The 17,511-nt window shown below is 44.8% G+C and overlaps 2 protein-coding genes and 2 pseudogenes across 3 annotated transcripts; 3 read left to right on the top strand and 1 right to left on the bottom strand.

The window, feature by feature from the left end:
- Positions 1-297: 297 nt before the first annotated feature.
- Positions 298-404, top strand: LOC115053653 (uncharacterized; annotated as a pseudogene).
- A 1,210-nt stretch (positions 405-1,614) lies between these two features.
- Positions 1,615-1,721, top strand: LOC115053652 (uncharacterized; annotated as a pseudogene).
- Positions 1,722-5,982: 4,261 nt separating this feature from the next.
- qpctla (glutaminyl-peptide cyclotransferase-like a) lies at positions 5,983-11,532 on the bottom strand. 2 transcript variants are annotated; one of them, XM_029518360.1, is made up of 7 exons: positions 10,951-11,532; positions 10,175-10,321; positions 9,790-10,083; positions 9,196-9,357; positions 8,748-8,847; positions 8,554-8,670; positions 5,983-7,118 (listed from the first exon to the last, which is right to left on the bottom strand). In XM_029518360.1, the coding sequence occupies exons 1-7, from the start codon at positions 11,167-11,169 to the stop codon at positions 6,973-6,975; spliced, it is 1,185 nt and encodes a 394-aa protein (XP_029374220.1). In that variant the 5' UTR covers positions 11,170-11,532; the 3' UTR covers positions 5,983-6,972. The 2 variants fall into 2 exon arrangements, with proteins under 2 accessions (XP_029374220.1, XP_029374222.1); XM_029518362.1 differs by having other exon boundaries at positions 10,175-10,285.
- A 2,316-nt stretch (positions 11,533-13,848) lies between these two features.
- On the top strand, positions 13,849-17,468 carry LOC115052544 (ribonucleoside-diphosphate reductase large subunit). The gene is made up of 4 exons (XM_029516698.1): positions 13,849-14,006; positions 14,698-16,679; positions 16,815-17,003; positions 17,087-17,468. The coding sequence occupies exons 1-4, from the start codon at positions 13,988-13,990 to the stop codon at positions 17,276-17,278; spliced, it is 2,382 nt and encodes a 793-aa protein (XP_029372558.1). The 5' UTR covers positions 13,849-13,987; the 3' UTR covers positions 17,279-17,468.
- Positions 17,469-17,511: the final 43 nt, after the last annotated feature.

Below are 17,511 nucleotides of genomic sequence, written 5' to 3'. Positions count from 1 at the left end.
AAAGAAGTCACGTGACATCCCGAGATCAATAAATCTGAATGTCTGTGTCCGGTGTTACAATAACTCAGTTATTAAGAACAAATAGCTGGAGCCTAAGAAACATAATTATATGGTACACAGTAAACCTGGTAGTGGAGATTTATTATTATAATCCCGGTAATTTACGCAGTGACACTCGGCATTTTTTGCCAGCATTCCTTGCGGCTTCTTGCTGCTGCAGCTATACTGCTTCTCGCTTAACTTGGTGATTTATACTTCTGATTTTTGCATCATATGGGAAATCAAGGTGGGGGAGGCAGGGCAGATACCACGATCAAGAAGGTGGTTCACCCAGGGCGAGGCTCAGCCATTGCACTCTGATTGTGCTGTCCACTGCGAATTCCCCAAATGTGGGAATCTCGACTATCGGTGGATGTTTTTTCTCAGTACATGTGTTGTTTATTGTGCACACTAACACGTGGTGTGTGTTAGTGTGCACAGACACATGTACACGTGTACATGTGTCAGTATATGTGTTGTTTATTGTGCACACTAACACGTAGTGCGTGTTAGTGCGCACACACTAACAGTTACGTTAGTGTACACGCATGTCAGCGGAGGGGCAAAATTGTTGCCTGTCCGCCAACATGCAACCCCAAATGGGTTGATCTGGCTGGCTGGGCGGGTGTCCCCACCGTCCTCTGCCGGTCCCCAAGGCCCTCGGGCCGGCGGAGGAGGACGGGGTGCCCCCGGCGGACTGCCACCCATCCATATGCCGGTAGCTGCTCCTCAGCTACAAACAGATAAACAGCTGGAGCTCCAGCTTACATCCTCTGTGCCGAGAGATCTGTGACGTTCTCAATGACGCAGCTGTGGAATGACGCAGGGTATGCCCTTATAAGGATGTGTAGGAGGCTGAAAACGGAACATTCTTTATTGAAAATAAATACATGTAAAATCTGGCCAGTTTACTGGACACAGACACATATGTACCAGCTCTGCACACGGTGCACTCAGCCTCCCACATGTCCCCACTGGGTCGGTAAACGAGGAATTTTTTTTCTCAGTTCATCTTAAAGTCTTCGGCTGCACCGCCGGTGTCTGCTGCTTCCTTGTTGAGTTTTGGAGATCCGCCCACAGGGCAGCCTCTCGGGGATGACGTCACAGACGCTTACCTGAACAAAGACAACCTGGGGGGGGAGGCACACATACATACACATACACACACATACACACAAAAGGATAACCGGACATTACCATCAATTATTAAAAACGCCCCGGAAGGGACGTAAAAAGTGGACATTGTAGTTTTGACCCATAAACGAAGAAACACAGTCTGAACAGGTGCGTTTACTTGGAAGGCAAGAGTAAATATGCAAATGTCTGTGTCCGGTGTTACTTTAACTCAGTTAAGAACAAATAGCCGGAGCCTAAGAAACATAATTATATGGTACGCAGTAAACCTGGTAGTGGAGATTTATTATTATAATCCCGGTAATTTACGCAGTGACACTCGGCATTTTTTGCCAGCATTCCTTGCGGCTTCTTGCTGCTGCAGCTATACTGCTTCTCGCTTAACTTGGTGATTTATACTTCTGATTTTTGCATCATATGGGAAATCAAGGTGGGGGAGGCAGGGCAGATACCACGATCAAGAAGGTGGTTCACCCAGGGCGAGGCTCAGCCATTGCACTCTGATTGTGCTGTCCACTGCGAATTCCCCAAATGTGGGAATCTCGACTATCGGTGGATGTTTTTTCTCAGTACATGTGTTGTTTATTGTGCACACTAACACGTGGTGTGTGTTAGTGTGCACAGACACATGTACACGTGTACATGTGTCAGTATATGTGTTGTTTATTGTGCACACTAACACGTAGTGCGTGTTAGTGCGCACACACTAACAGTTACGTTAGTGTACACGCATGTCAGCGGAGGGGCAAAATTGTTGCCTGTCCGCCAACATGCAACCCCAAATGGGTTGATCTGGCTGGCTGGGCGGGTGTCCCCACCGTCCTCTGCCGGTCCCCAAGGCCCTCGGGCCGGCGGAGGAGGACGGGGTGCCCCCGGCGGACTGCCACCCATCCATATGCCGGTAGCTGCTCCTCAGCTACAAACAGATAAACAGCTGGAGCTCCAGCTTACATCCTCTGTGCCGAGAGATCTGTGACGTTCTCAATGACGCAGCTGTGGAATGACGCAGGGTATGCCCTTATAAGGATGTGTAGGAGGCTGAAAACGGAACATTCTTTATTGAAAATAAATACATGTAAAATCTGGCCAGTTTACTGGACACAGACACATATGTACCAGCTCTGCACACGGTGCACTCAGCCTCCCACATGTCCCCACCGGGTCGGTAAACGGGGATTTTTTTTTTCTCAGTTCATCTTAAAGTCTTCGGCTGCACCGCCGGTGTCTGCTGCTTCCTTGTTGAGTTTTGGAGATCCGCCCACAGGGCAGCCTCTCGGGGATGACGTCACAGACGCTTACCTGAACAAAGACAACCTGCGGGGGGGGGGCACACATACACACAAAAGGATAACCGGACATTATCATCAATTATTAAAAACGCCCCGGACGGGAGTAAAAAGTGGACATTGTAGTTTTGACCCATAAACGAAGAAACACAGTCTGAACAGGTGCCGTTTACTTGGAAGGCAAGAGTAAATAACACTGCGTTGTTGAGTATTAGCCAACCTGTAAAAATACCTAACTCTCACTCTACTCATATCAAGTCCATATCTCTCGCCACAGTGCCACTTTGGGGTACAACACAGCAACAATACAAATGAAGAACACAACAGACATGTCCGGGGAGAAGAGTCCCTTGTGTAGGACGAGAGAAAGCTGATCAAACAGTTATATGTGTCCGGATACTGCAGGTGTGTTAACGATTCGGTTCCCCTTTATGCCGATTTACTGCTGAGTCGTGCTGAGTCGTGCATAGGTGCTAAGTTACCGTGCGTACTTAAAGAAGAAAGGCAAATAGAAACACAGCTGGGTGATGATGCACACCAGGTAACAATACCACCAAGCTGTATGATGTAGAATGAGCCGATCGTTATGGAGAATTAATCCAGGTGGGATGAGGATTATACATCGTAGCCATGTAAATCTGAGCGTGTTCCAGGCAAGAATATGTCCACAATATATAATCCTCATCCTACCTGGATTATTTCTCCATAACGATCGGCTCATTCAACATTATACATCGTGGCCGTATTATTACCTGCAACACGCATTAGCTTGTAGCCGATACAAGCTAGGCTAATGGACATTAGCATTAGAGCTGGCCAGTTAGCTTACGGCCCTGTTTCTTACCTTGCTCTACGTTTCTCGTCTCTAATGCACCGTCACCACCTTTTTAAAAAGTATTTGTATATGTAATATTTATTTTCTTATTCTCTTTTGTTTTCTTTCTGATCACCGGACTGATGCTGGCTGGACATTTTCCTACCGAACTTCAGACAACAGAAAACAGGATAGCATAGCAACAGTAACCAAGGGGGGCGGGGCTTAGCGACAAACCATTTGTTACAATTAGGAAGAAAAATGTAACAATCGTTCACTAAAACAGTTGTGTCTCTTTTACTGGTCTAGTCTGTGGACGCGTCCTGTCGCCGGTCTAGCCTCGGTCCGTTCCTGGAGGGGGTGCCGTCACCAGTCTGGTCTTCTGTGGACATCACTGACAACAACAAGGTCCAACTCCTCATCACAGAATACAGGTCTGTCTGCCCGCACACACACACACACACACACACACAAAACATTGACAACGAGTAATGTCCCAGTCCTTTTGTGTGTTGTTGTGCCTGAGGCGGTGGAGTACTTCTGCTAAATTTGTAAAGACCAATTTCATCCAGTAATCATCTTGCTGCCTTCTTATTCCCTTCCTGCTCCTTTCTTCTCCTCTTCCTCCTTCTCTTGCCCTGGGGAACGGGAGAGTGTGCTGAAGGCCATGGCTACTGTTGCTTTTCACCAGGGGCACTTCTCTAACCTCTACACTTTGCTGGAGGGCTTCCCCTTCTCCCCACGCAGCTATCCTGTTACAGCAGCTCTAGCTCCAAGCCCACAAATAGAGGCCACAAGACGGAGGCATCCCCCTCTGGGAGCTCAGGGGAAGCATTGTGTGAGACAAAAGTCCCCTCTACCATTCACAGATGGAGAGGTGACAAACTATTGCTTCAAGGTAGACAAAATCTTATATCATCACAGCTTTTTTAGCCTTCTGCTATGCATTTGATCATGCAAGAGAGGCATCTATAAAGATGAACTCTGAAGGAACATGTATTGGGAAAGATACAGACTGAATGTCACTGTTATTGATTTATATTTCATCACATCTCAGTGGGGAATATTTTAACCATTTATCTGACACCCGTTATCAGGGTATAATGAGTTACTTAGCAGATTTTCAAGTTACATCCTTGTCTAACAAAGTTTTTGTACACTCAAACGAAGCTTTACATGAATACAGGGCCATTTTTCTGAATGGGCTGCTTTCTCACTTCGGCATTACGGGTATTTGATGTCTTTTTTCGCTATAATGTACTAAGGACATCACTGTGGTAGGAAGAGCCAAAAGTGAAATGTGAAACATATTGTTTAATGTTACAACAATTCAATCAAACAATCATACCGATTAACAACAAAGACTTTAAAAAGTGCTTTTCTCAGGGGCTTTGAAATACAATATACAGTACAAAAACCCTGAAAAATTATTATAAAGGGAAACAAAAAGGTTGAAACAAAGATGTTGACAGAGCTGAACTCCACATAAAGAGAAGAACCCGTTAAGTGGCACAAGTGACAAAAAATAAATGAAACTCACACCAAACAAACAAAACAGGTTCAAGATTCAGCTTTGACAGACTTCATCCAAACTATTTCTCTTTGTGCTACAATAATGCGAAGATTTAAATTCTTTTATTCACATTCCAGCAGTTTGCTTCTGGAGCGGTACCATTTTAAAATGTATCCCTAATCTGGAGAAGCAGGAACTTGCAGCAGCAGGCAGTGTGACAACCACTGAGGTCAGGACCTGGTAGAAGAACCGCAGACAGAGGCAATGGACCACCCATGATGGTGGGTCAGCGAGGAATCAGCCCATTTCAATGACTCAGTCATCTCCATTGGAACAACTTATTTTAGAGTGCATTTAGCAACTAGACCATAGTTACATGGAAATTGAAGATGGATTAATAATTTTTTATCTTGTTGAACAATTTAATATTGCATAAGATAAAAAAAGCCTTTATTTAGCCTTTATTTAGTGAAAACAAATTGATACAGTAGCTCAATATGCATAGTTAGTAAAAATGTTGATAAATAGAACAGAAGGGGAAGATAAATCAATAAAAAATATATAACCCCTCACTAAGGTACAGAATAAATATATATATATATATATATACACACAAACAATGGGTTTCTGGTACCATCAGGTAGTAAGTTCAGCTAATAAATTAAATTTTGTATTTCTTGGAAATAGAAATTAAGTGCATTAACAGTGTCAGAAAAACACAGACTTGATTAGCCTTTTTGCAGTTGTTCCTGTTGGAGAACTGGTAGGAGGAAGAAGACATAAGAGGTTATTTGACTTGACTGTGAAACAAACAGAAGAGAAGGGGTTTTTCTGTTCATTCTGCCCTGGTAGACTGTTTAGTAACTGTTCCTAGTGAAGTGTTCCTAATACACTGCCAACTGAATCTACAATTGGTATTCTTCTATTCAGTTTTTACACATATTAACAGTAACCTCTGCTGGCCCTGGAGGACCCTCAGGAAAAATATTCCTATTGTATAATAACGACGTTTCACCTTCGGGGAGCTCATGTTCCCATTACCCCCCGAACCCCACTGCTTTCTCACCCATCTCCTCCTCTTCATCATTAGTCTGAAGGCTTTGTCTAAGTTGGCCCCTGGTGTTTCATTTGCCAGTTTGTTTCTTTTTAATTAGTCTATTCCCAATATGTTGTTATGCTCCTTATTGAATTTAAAGTCTGAAAAACAAACATTTTGCAAGTATAGTTTTATTACCCAAATACAGCTCAGCAGACATTGTACCTTGACTTCAACACATTTAGGACATAATACAAGACAGACAATAAACATTAGCATTGTATGGCTGGAATAAGTTTAACATACCAGTTCACAGATATGCTGCAAAGCCCTGTACTCGGTTGCCACACTTTGGAAAGTCTCTCACTCATCCTTTAAATACCATACTACATCACTTTCTTCATTTTGTTAAAAGAAATAGGACTGACTATAAAATCTTCCTCAGGGTTTCAGTATTTTTGACACCCCAAAGCTACATCAAACTTTATTGCAGACTGGTTTTCCACCTTTCATGTGGTGTAAGAGCATATTCATTTGGACAGCTAACTCTAAAATAATTTCATATAGCTAAACAAACAAAAACAGGTTGTAAGGCCTAGAGAGTCTTCACTCAAGTGAAGGTAAAATAGGGAGAATCATTCATGGATATGACCCAGCTGTTGTTCACCATTGGCACTGTATGAACAGTGTATACAGCAGCTCGACTGATGTGGTGAAGTATGTCTTTAAAAAAGACATTAGTGCAACTCAAATCATTCATGGGCTAAATAACGGATAAGGCAAAAATGTTTTTCTCCAGGAGAGAAGCAAATATATCAAATGAAGAGTACTTTCAAAATCACAAACTCAACCACCTGCTTCCCCTAAAATCCTCATGCTGATTGATAGGATACTGAATTAAGACTCTAACCACCCAGACATTTTAAATGAAGGTCTGTGGTGCATTGATTGACTGAAAACAAGACCACCACACAGTAATGGAAAGCAGGGACAAGTCTTTGGTAAAAGTTCAGCTGGTGTCCCAGTTTTGACAGTTCACTGGAGTCTCCTCTTCTGCGCCTGGTCTTATATTTATAACCGGTGAGATAAACAATACAAGTACTCCAGCGCAGGTTAAGAGGGAGAGGCTGTTACATCTGTAAATGTTTGTTCAGAAGCCCAGATATTCTGCCAGAAACACAGCCATGATCTTGGTCAGGTTCTCCACCGTGGGCCGGTGCATGTTCTCCTCTGTGTCATCCAGCGTATGCCAGAACTGTGGGAAGGGAGTGGCAATGACATGCAGCACGGGGACGCCTGTATGGATGGATGGAGAGGAAAGAGGAAGGTGGTGATACTGACTGACAGCACATGTTGCAATGTACACTTATGACTAGGGATGACCGATAATATCTGCCCGATATTAGCATGATTATGTAATATTGGTTTTTCCTCCGATAATGCCAATGCCTGGGTTTCGCCAAACACGCTGGAATCTCTGGTGGGGTCAAGAGACATTTACCGGATGACTTCATCAAACCTCATCTGGAGTCAAAATAACAACAATGTGTTGATAGTTGTGGCCAACAAGCTTGCTTACACGTTGCTACACAAAATTTCCGTGGTCTGGATTTTTTTTTTATGTTTCACCTGAGGATAACAAAAATGCAGTTTTTAATGAGTGCAAGGCACTTGTTAAGCGAGGAGGAGACAAGACTTCGTCCTTCAACACTTCAAATTTAAATCGCTCACATCAGGAAGAACCATGCCGATTTGTGTAATGTAATGCGAAACAACTAGGAAAGGACGCACTGAAAAACAACAACAACAACGCAGATGTTGCTCAAAGAGTTAACAGGGAAAAAAAAAACAAAACAAAACAAAACAAAAAAAAAAGAAAAAACAGGAAATAACAGGAAATACAACATAGAACACCCAAGAGCGAAAGCGATCAGCCAGGAATCGTATACAACGCGACAATGCTGAGATGCTTATTTCCATTCAGAAAAGAATTACAGCAGTCCACACCAGGTGAGTCAGCATCAGTCTTTGAGCCTCATTTGTTGCCCTTAAAAGGTGGACTGTGTTTACTTTTTTCGATTGAGGCTGTTTTTATTTGTGTGCCTTTTTCATTTGAAAATTTTTGTTACTCATATAAATGGCAAAAGGAGAATTTTGTTTACTGCTCTGGAAGGTCTGAACGGAACTGTATGCCTTTCTAGTTTTTATTGCACACCACGTTGATATTGCAGGTGTAGTTTGTTTCTCATGTTTAGCAAGCTGATTGAGCCCAGTTTATATTTTCAGTGACTGTGTTCACAGGACTGAGTCTGTCTATATCTGTGCACATTTGTTTTCACATTACCTCCTTCTTAAAGTGTTGTTTGTACCTTGTAGAAATTAGCAGTTTTCAATATATTAGGCTCTCCTACACTACATGTTAATCTCTTTTACTTTAAAAGCTGCACAAAGGACAGGACTGTTTGAGACAGAATGTTAAAAATTAATATGGCATTTTCCATAACTCAAGTTGAAGTAGTGTTCTTACTTTGTACAGACAATGTTAATTGTGCAATGCCTTTAGTGGGGCATCACGATAAAAGTAGGTAATGTGTTAATTCCACGACAGGAGATATGTGATGTGATCTAAAAATAGTTTTGGGGAAAAACAGCTGCACATCAGTATCGGTTGATATTGGAAATTGGACATTAAGTGTTTGGACCAGAGAGACACCCACCAGGTGTTACTGACCTTTGTGAAGGAAGGGGATATGATCATCCTGGACAGGTCCAAGATATACATCCTTCCTAAAGTACGTCTGCTCTGAAGGGTGAGATGTTAAGAGACCCTGTCGATGGAGTCTCTTCTCTGGGTATGAGGGATGTAGGCACAGTCAGAGCACTCAACATGCAGGGAATATTCTTGACAAGATGGCCGGCACTTACCTGCAGCAATCAGGCGGTCAAACCAACGTGCTGTGTTGTCAAAGTGATTTGCAATCAGTGGATCGGGACCACCAAGCAGGTCCAGCAGCACAAAGAGGTCCTATAAAGAGAGTTCAGAGTCATAAGGTTGTGGTCTGTGTTTGAAATTGGTTTTTCAATATCATGTTTCACTTACATTACAGTAAATGTTGCTGAGATGTAAAAGAAAACCATCATACTTGGAAAGAGTAGTGTCAAGTTACATGGCTACACAAAGCAGAGATGAAACCGCAACTAGATCTTGCCGATTGAACATTGACTGAACTCCATCTATTTAGCTTCAAAAGGGCTGTGTGTTTCTGCTAAATCCAGTCACTTCATACATAAGTTAACACGTGTCTGCATCAGGATATGAAGAACGACCATGGTGGTTGTGTACTTCTGTGCAGAGAGAGCACAGTTTCCTCACCACAGCCTGGAGCACGGTGGTGTGTGGGGAGCCCGCGGGGTGAGGCGTGTTAGCCATCCACTCGGCCAGGTGACGAGAGCCGTACAGCGAGTCTGTGGCCGTCCACTCTTCAAATGACTCCTCACCATCAAAAAAAACAAGCTGGAGAGAAACAGGAAGTTTCTGAAGGGGAAAGAAAGGAAATCTAATTAAAATGCACTTTACAAAAAACAGCAACCAAGGCCAGTCTTATTTTCCGCAGTGTGTCGCAGTGTGCCTTTACAAGTATGTGTGTATTCCTACAGTAACTACATAGTACACTGTCCCTGGAGAGGCACTGCTACATACAGACGACTGCTGCAGTCAGCCTTTTCTCCGCTATACTGCAGCCTCAGAGGCAGAGACTAAATTTGGGGGGGACTAAAACAAAAACCTCTTCAGCCTCTTAGATTTTTTTTATCTGTGCCATTGGATGAAACTAAATAAATAGATGAAAGATATAGTGACACTAAATAAATGATCTAACAAATTAAACTAAATTAAACTAATCCATCAACACATCCCTACCACTACCCGGATCAACACACAGGAAAGGAAACACAACTGAACCCACACCTGCTGTTTGAACGCTCTAAGTTGGGCATCCAGTGATGTGGCAAGCTCAAGAATCATAGCACAGGGCACAGCCGAATCACTGGCCCCCAGAAACACCCTCTCTGGGGCCTGAGGGTGCGGAGGCAGGGCCTTGGAGTCATAGTGGCAGGCCAGGAGCAGCCTCCGAGGAGCTGAGGGGTCCAGAGTGGCAACGATGTTCGTGAAGGTCACCTGGCCCCGAGGGGTGGGGGACTTGAAGGAGTCAAGGTCTACAGACCAGCCAGCAGACAGCGAGGAAAGGGTGGAGGTGATGTGCTAAAGAAGAAGAGAGGTTCGATTAAAATGAGAGAGGGCAAAAGTGAGTGAACATACAAAGAACTGGAAACTATTTCAGCTTTTAACATACCTGCTGTACAGAAAGGCTGCCTTGTGTCCCTGGCAGCCTTTCTATCAGGATGGGCCTCAGGTGAGTTTCCCATAGCCGGGTCCCATCCACCTGAGAGGCCAGACGGCGGATCTGAGCGGGAGAGCACTTACTGGGTTTATGGGACAACTGGAGGAGAGGAGACCGAATAAATAAAGAACAAGCTGATGATGAGAAAAGGAACATCACATGTCAACAGAAAAGAAAGGCTGGAGGGGAGCTAACAGGACAGAAAAATCAAACGTAAAAAAAAAAATCATGCTTTTCGTTGTTAATTTGATATATAATTTTGGACTGTGGAAGGTGTGATGGACAGCCTGTTGTTTTTCAGCATGTCCATGGGATATAGACATTGGACATGGACTTTGGACTAAAGAATGAAGCGGTTCAGGTTCCTATGCACAAAATGCCATCTCTGCCGAAGAGACGTGATCACGAACTGCACTGCAACAGTGACAGGTTGTGTCTGTCAGTTGATAAACTACTTTCATATTCAAGGAGTCTGCACCTGTAGCGCGTGCACGCGCGCACGCACACACACAGTCTGAAACAGAACAAGAATCTCTACTTCTTTGTAAAAAATAAAAAAAAATGGAGAAAGTGAGAATGAACATCACTATCTCAAACAGATGAACTAACTCTAGTCAAAGTTTTAACGTTTGATCTGAGTCCAGCTGTAAGGATGGGGGAATATTAGCGCAGTCTTCTTCTTGGGTATTTTACCTCCACCCGTGGATCTGGTCAGTGCCAGAACTTACCCGGTCTTTGGCCAGATCCGGACTCAGTAACCGGTTCACATGTCCGCTGGTTGTGTCGTTGGACAGGCAGATTCCCAGGACCACCGCCAGGACCAGGACACCGAGGAGACAGAGCAGCAGTACCCGGACCCGGGGCATCCGGACCCGGTCACAGCCGGGGAAGAAACCGCTGCCGTTGGTCTGCTGGAGCGGCTTGTACCGGCGACTGGACCTGGACATGACGGATCCACCTCAGGACTCAGAGACCAGCTGCTGGTTCTCAGCTCCTGGAGGTGACGTGTGGAAACCGGCTGGTGGGGTTTCAGACAGGAAATGAAGAGGAAGCCAAAGCAGGCAGACTCAGCTGCACCTGCCACAACATGAGGATCCAGCCCTGGATCTGATCAGTCCGTCTATGAAGGTCCCTGAGGACATGGCTGTCTTCAGAGCTGCTGTGATCCAGTCAGTCCAGGACAGTCTGGGCAGCTCAGTGTGGTCCGGTAACAGCAGCGATGAGAAAAGCACTGTGGCTCCCCCCTGAAGCTCGGACCTCCAGAACAAGCATGAGTCTCTATACGGGACAGCTTTTAGTCAAATGGCGCAACTTCTCCGTGTGTTTATTATGGCTGGAAAAACAGCCCTGTGGTGCGTTCACGCCACCTGGTGAATTGGAGTACAAACAACAGCCTATTTTGTTGTTTTGATTAGATTTACCTTTTTAACTGAATGAGCTGCTACTGTTCGATGTCTTTCTGTGTCCACATGGCTGTAAACAGGTCAGAGTTGGTGTACATCATATAAGATAAACATAAATGGTCCTTTGGTGGAACATTATGACCATCCTCTGTAGTGTTGAGTGAGTTACTATATTCTTTATTCCTCTTCATGTTAACAGCCCGCTGTTTTGTTAACAAATAACTATTTTATACGTGTTACATCACTTTTGACTGTATTAACTTTATTTTGCACTTTTAGAACAAAAAAGCTGCCATGGTTTATTTCCAACAGGCAGAGCAGACATTGACTTTAATTTATATAGAATTGAATTTAATATATATATATATATATCATGGAGAGAGAGAGAGAGAGAGAGAGAGAGAGAGAGTCTCCAACTTTGGGAAGTGCTTTAAAAACAAACTTTATTCGGCTTGTCCTTGCCCTGTTGTATCTAAAGGGTCATCAAGCATCATTGGTCCAGATCAGTCTTAGTCCTGCAGCTGTTCCGAGCCCTCTCTCCTTTTGAGACTCAACACGGACCAAAGACTGAACTCTGGTGGATTGATTGGTTGTTTCAGATGCAGAATGAAGTCCAGTTTTGCCAACTTACTGGGTGGATCAGATGTATCTCCGCCTCGTATCTTCATACCAAACATCTCGGTTTATGTAACCCTGAATTAAACCTGATTTTAATTTAAGTTGGTGTGGTTTTTTGGGCCGATCTTGTTTCGTTGCCTAAAGTGTCTAAACCGGTTTTTGAGAAGAGGAGAGGTTTGCGTGTTTCATTGAACCTACGGGGAGGGTGAGGTATAAGGAAGATGGTGTCGTCGTCACCAGCATTTTGTTATTGTTACATAAGCATTCCCCAATGATGCCAAAGCATATCTTTATTATGTACGGTATTTTATGGTGGCACAATTATAGTATAATACAATACAGTCATATTGCCAATGATAAAGAAAAACATGTTAAAATGTGTTCATTTTGAACTAATCTTTTGTATGACTCGGGAGTAACAAGTTATCTGATGTGGCTCGTCCTTTTTCCACTCATCCGCGCATGCGCGACACAGGGTCAGATTCGTTCACGAACGGATCTTTCTGTCGCATGTTCTCTTTGTAGGGAGGGCTGATTTGTTCACGACTCATAAAAAATGGTCTTCGGGTCTTTCGTTCATTATTCACGTGGTTACAGCAGTAAGATGGTCAATGTTGTTATTACTGGAGAGGAGAGCTATCTGACGTTAGCTATGTAGCTATGGGATGGATGTTTAATTTGCCTTTCTGTTGGAACTAATTCATACACTACAGGTCTTCAGTGACCAGGCAGGCTAAAGTGAACAGCCATCACAGAATGGGAATTTTTTAATGATAGGCGGAGCGCTCTTCTACCGGCAAAGGAAGTAATCAGTCATTTCCACTTCAGTAGGCTTTGGCTCAAAAGGGTGCTCAATAGTTTAACAAAAGCAAACTTGTGTATTATATGCCAAGTGAAGCAGTCCATGTTGCTTTTCAGTGTTTGAAAGTCGTGCCTTTTCAGTTATTGCTGAAAAGACAGCTACAGCACCACACTGGTTCCGTTGAACGTGATGAACGAAAGACTTGAAAAAAGATTTGGTAAAAAAAAAACAAAACAAAACACTGAAATCTGTTCCTGCTATAAATTTAATCTAAATTGACTCACATGATTAAGACAGCAGGACAACTTAAATTGAAAATCTCTACAGTGTAAAAAAAAAACTCAAAACAGCACTAGTGTGTACAGCAGTGAATAGAACTTACTTACATTTATGAAAAGACCTGAGTCAGTAAAAAGATGAGTTCCATTACAGATATGGCTCCGTGCTGAACGGTGGCCAGGAGATGTCGCCATATTTAACTATCACATGCTTCGGAACACTGAACCACTTCAACACAGTACTTTAATATTGTCTCGGTGGTTCAGAAAGCTTCGGTTTCTCCAACACTAGTTCACATTAAAACTGAGAAGACTGCCTGATATTTACCCGACAGACATCCCGATCCCGCCATATTTGAAACCCGGAAAAGACGCTGGCATCGGAGCATTCCAGGATGATATTAAAATCTCTTCTGATTGGCCCGCTGTTGTTCCGCACCTCCGTTCTTTGGCAGCTGATTGGTCGACCGCCCAGTTGCTCTCCGCCTGCCGCCAGTGACGTTTTCCGTACAAATAGGACGTTAGCGGGAAGTACTGGAGCCTTTCGCGCTAATCTCTGAGAGAGGACGGAGGTCTAGTCCAGCTTCAGACCGGGACATCGGGGACAGGTCACACCTGAAGCTGCTGTTTTTTCGGGAGACAAACATCAGGACACTGCGCCAGGATGCATGTGATCAAGCGAGGTAAGGCGGTAGAGTTGTCCCGATGGAGGCGTCACCTCCGGCCTGTTAGCTTCATGGCTACTTCCGCCACGAGCGCGGGACCACCAGGCTGAGCACCAGGTGCCGAGTCCGGCTTCAGAGAGTCAACCACCGCACTTCATTCGTCGGTGGGACAGCGGTAGTGACCCGCCGTCCGGACTGAGGTGTAATTCTCCTCGAGTCGGTCTGATCGGGTTTCTGTGTTGCTGCGATCAGACAGATGGAGCCTTTGTTAACAGTTGGCGCCAAAAAAGCTGAGCTGTCCAGCAGCTCCTGAACGTCTCAGACCGGACAGGCCCTCTAGAATGAGCCAATTAAAGCTAAATGTTGTTTTAGACTAAAGTAAATAACTTTCAGCTTGGACATTTGGCACGGTTTTTAAATAAACTGAGCATGGGCACTGGTGGTTTTTCTCTCTCAATGGTTAACCTGAATATTTAACTTGATGGTTAAAGAAAAAACCCAAACTGATTTAAAATCTCTCAAAGAACAGTTCAAAAAGTTTCAAAGATGATCTGTGTTTTATTTTATTGAAAACTGAAATATAAATGAAAAAAGTATTGGTGAAGGGCTAGAAATAATTTATATGTAATGTAGCATCAAATGAAAAAAACAAGCAACAAAACTCATCAGACATGATTGATGTGCATTAGTGATTTGTTTTCTTTTTTAGATGGACGCCAAGAGCGCGTCATGTTCGATAAGATCACCTCTCGTATCCAGAAGCTTTGCTATGGGCTGAACTCGGACTTTGTGGACCCAGCCCAGATCACAATGAAGGTGATCCAGGGTTTGTACAGCGGAGTCACCACCGTGGAGCTCGACACGCTGGCCGCAGAGATCGCCGCCACTCTCACAACCAAGCACCCTGACTATGCCATCCTCGCTGCACGGATTGCCGTCTCCAACCTGCACAAAGAGACCAAGAAAGTGTTCAGTGAGGTGATGGAAGACCTGTACAATTACGTTAACCCCCTGAATAGAAAACACTCCCCCATGATCTCCAAGGAGACGCTCGACATAGTTCTCGAGTACAAAGACCGCCTGAACTCGGCCATCATTTACGACAGAGACTTCTCCTACAACTTCTTTGGCTTCAAGACTCTGGAGCGATCGTACCTGTTGAAGATCAATAGTAAAGTGGCAGAGCGCCCGCAGCACATGCTGATGAGAGTTGCTGTTGGCATCCATGGAACAGATATCGATGCAGCCATTGAGACGTACAACCTGCTCTCAGAGAGGTGGTTCACCCACGCCTCGCCGACGCTCTTTAATGCAGGAACCAACAGGCCACAGCTGTCCAGCTGCTTCCTGTTGGCCATGAGGGATGACAGCATTGAAGGCATTTATGACACGCTGAAGCAGTGCGCCCTCATCAGCAAATCGGCCGGAGGAATTGGTGTGGCGGTCAGCTGTATCAGGTCAACGGGGAGCTACATCGCTGGTACCAACGGTAACTCCAATGGGCTGGTTCCTATGCTGAGAGTTTACAACAATACGGCACGTTATGTGGACCAGGGCGGCAACAAGAGACCCGGAGCCTTCGCTATGTACCTGGAGCCCTGGCACTTTGATGTATTTGACTTCCTCGAGCTGAAGAAGAACACGGGAAAGGAAGAGCAAAGAGCCAGGGATCTTTTCTATGGCCTGTGGATCCCTGACTTGTTCATGAAGAGAGTGGAGAGCAATCAGGACTGGTCTCTGATGTGTCCGAACGAGTGCCCTGGGCTGAACGAGTGCTGGGGGGAAGAGTTTGAGAAGCTCTACACCCAGTATGAAAAGGAAGGGAGGGTAAAGCGAGTGGTGAAGGCCCAGCAGCTGTGGTACGCCATCATCGAGTCCCAGACTGAAACCGGGACGCCCTACATGTTGTACAAAGACGCTTGCAACAGGAAGAGCAACCAGCAGAACCTCGGGACTATAAAATGCAGCAACCTGTGCACAGAGATCGTTGAATACACCAGCAACGACGAGGTGGCCGTCTGTAATCTGGCCTCCATCGCACTTAACATGTATGTCACACCTGAGCGGACTTTTGACTTTAAGAAACTGTCATCTGTAACCAAAGTGATCGTCAAAAACCTGAACAAGATCATAGAGATTAACTACTATCCAGTGCCTGAGGCAGAGCGGTCCAACAAGCGCCACAGGCCCATAGGGATTGGGGTCCAGGGATTGGCCGACGCCTTCATCCTGATGCGCTATCCCTTTGAAAGCCCAGAGGCTCAGCTGCTCAACACACAGATCTTTGAGACCATCTATTATGCTGCCCTGGAGGCCAGCTGCGAACTTGCTGCTGAGCTCGGCCCCTACGAGACGTATGAGGGCTCCCCCGTCAGCAAGGGCATCCTTCAGTACGACATGTGGGAGAAGACGCCCACGGATCTGTGGGACTGGAAGCTGCTGAAAGAGAAAATCGCCAAGCACGGTGTGAGGAACAGCCTGCTGCTGGCCCCGATGCCCACAGCATCCACCGCCCAGATCCTGGGCAACAACGAGTCCATCGAGGCCTACACCAGCAACATCTACACCCGCAGGGTTCTGTCCGGAGAGTTTCAGATCGTGAACCCTCACTTGCTCAAAGACCTGACCGAGAGGGGACTGTGGAACGAGGAGATGAAAAACAAGCTGATAGCTCACAATGGATCCATCCAGGTCACTTTGTGTTTCATTCATCACTTTAAGTGATTACACATTAGATTGCTTCAATTTAGACAAAATATGGATCATTGAGTGTTTTCCCACAAAGTAATCAGTTGTCTCCCCCCCCCCCCAAAAAAAAAAAAACAGGACATCAGTGAGATTCCAGATGATCTGAAGCAGCTGTATAAAACAGTGTGGGAAATCTCCCAGAAGACCATACTGAAGATGGCTGCTGACCGCGGCGCCTTCATCGACCAGAGCCAGTCCCTGAACATCCACATCGCTGAGCCCAACTACGGCAAGCTGACCAGTATGCACTTCTACGGGTGGAAACAGGTAAGTGACACCTGCAGGACAAATCATAGCTGCAGAAAAAGAAATGACACTACGGCATCATTTACATTTTCTTCTCACTACAGGGCCTGAAGACAGGTATGTACTACCTGAGGACGAAGCCCGCCGCCAACCCCATCCAGTTCACCCTGAACAAGGAGAAGCTGAAGGAGCAGCAGACAGCCAAGGCGTCTGAGCAGGAGATCAAAGAGCGAAACACTGCAGCCATGGTCTGTTCCCTGGAGAACAGAGACGAGTGCCTCATGTGCGGCTCCTAAACTTTTCCTTTCCACTAATGTCACTGAACCACTTAACCCTCTCAGTTAGAATGTACAGAATAAATTTTATTGAGTGTCAAGTCAACTACAAGGTCATACAAAACCTATTTTATGTTCCGTAAAAATAGCTTTGTAACAAAAAATAAAAAATGTTTTATATGCAAGTTTTGTTTTATTTTTGTGCACTGAGGAAACTGCAAGTAGTGCAGAGCCACAATATGCAAAAAAATCTT

The sequence above is a fragment of the Echeneis naucrates genome, chromosome 13, assembly GCF_900963305.1.
Source record: "Echeneis naucrates chromosome 13, fEcheNa1.1, whole genome shotgun sequence".
NCBI classification, from domain to species: Eukaryota; Metazoa; Chordata; class Actinopteri; order Carangiformes; family Echeneidae; genus Echeneis; species Echeneis naucrates.
This window is presented reverse-complemented; position numbering and strand designations above follow the sequence as displayed.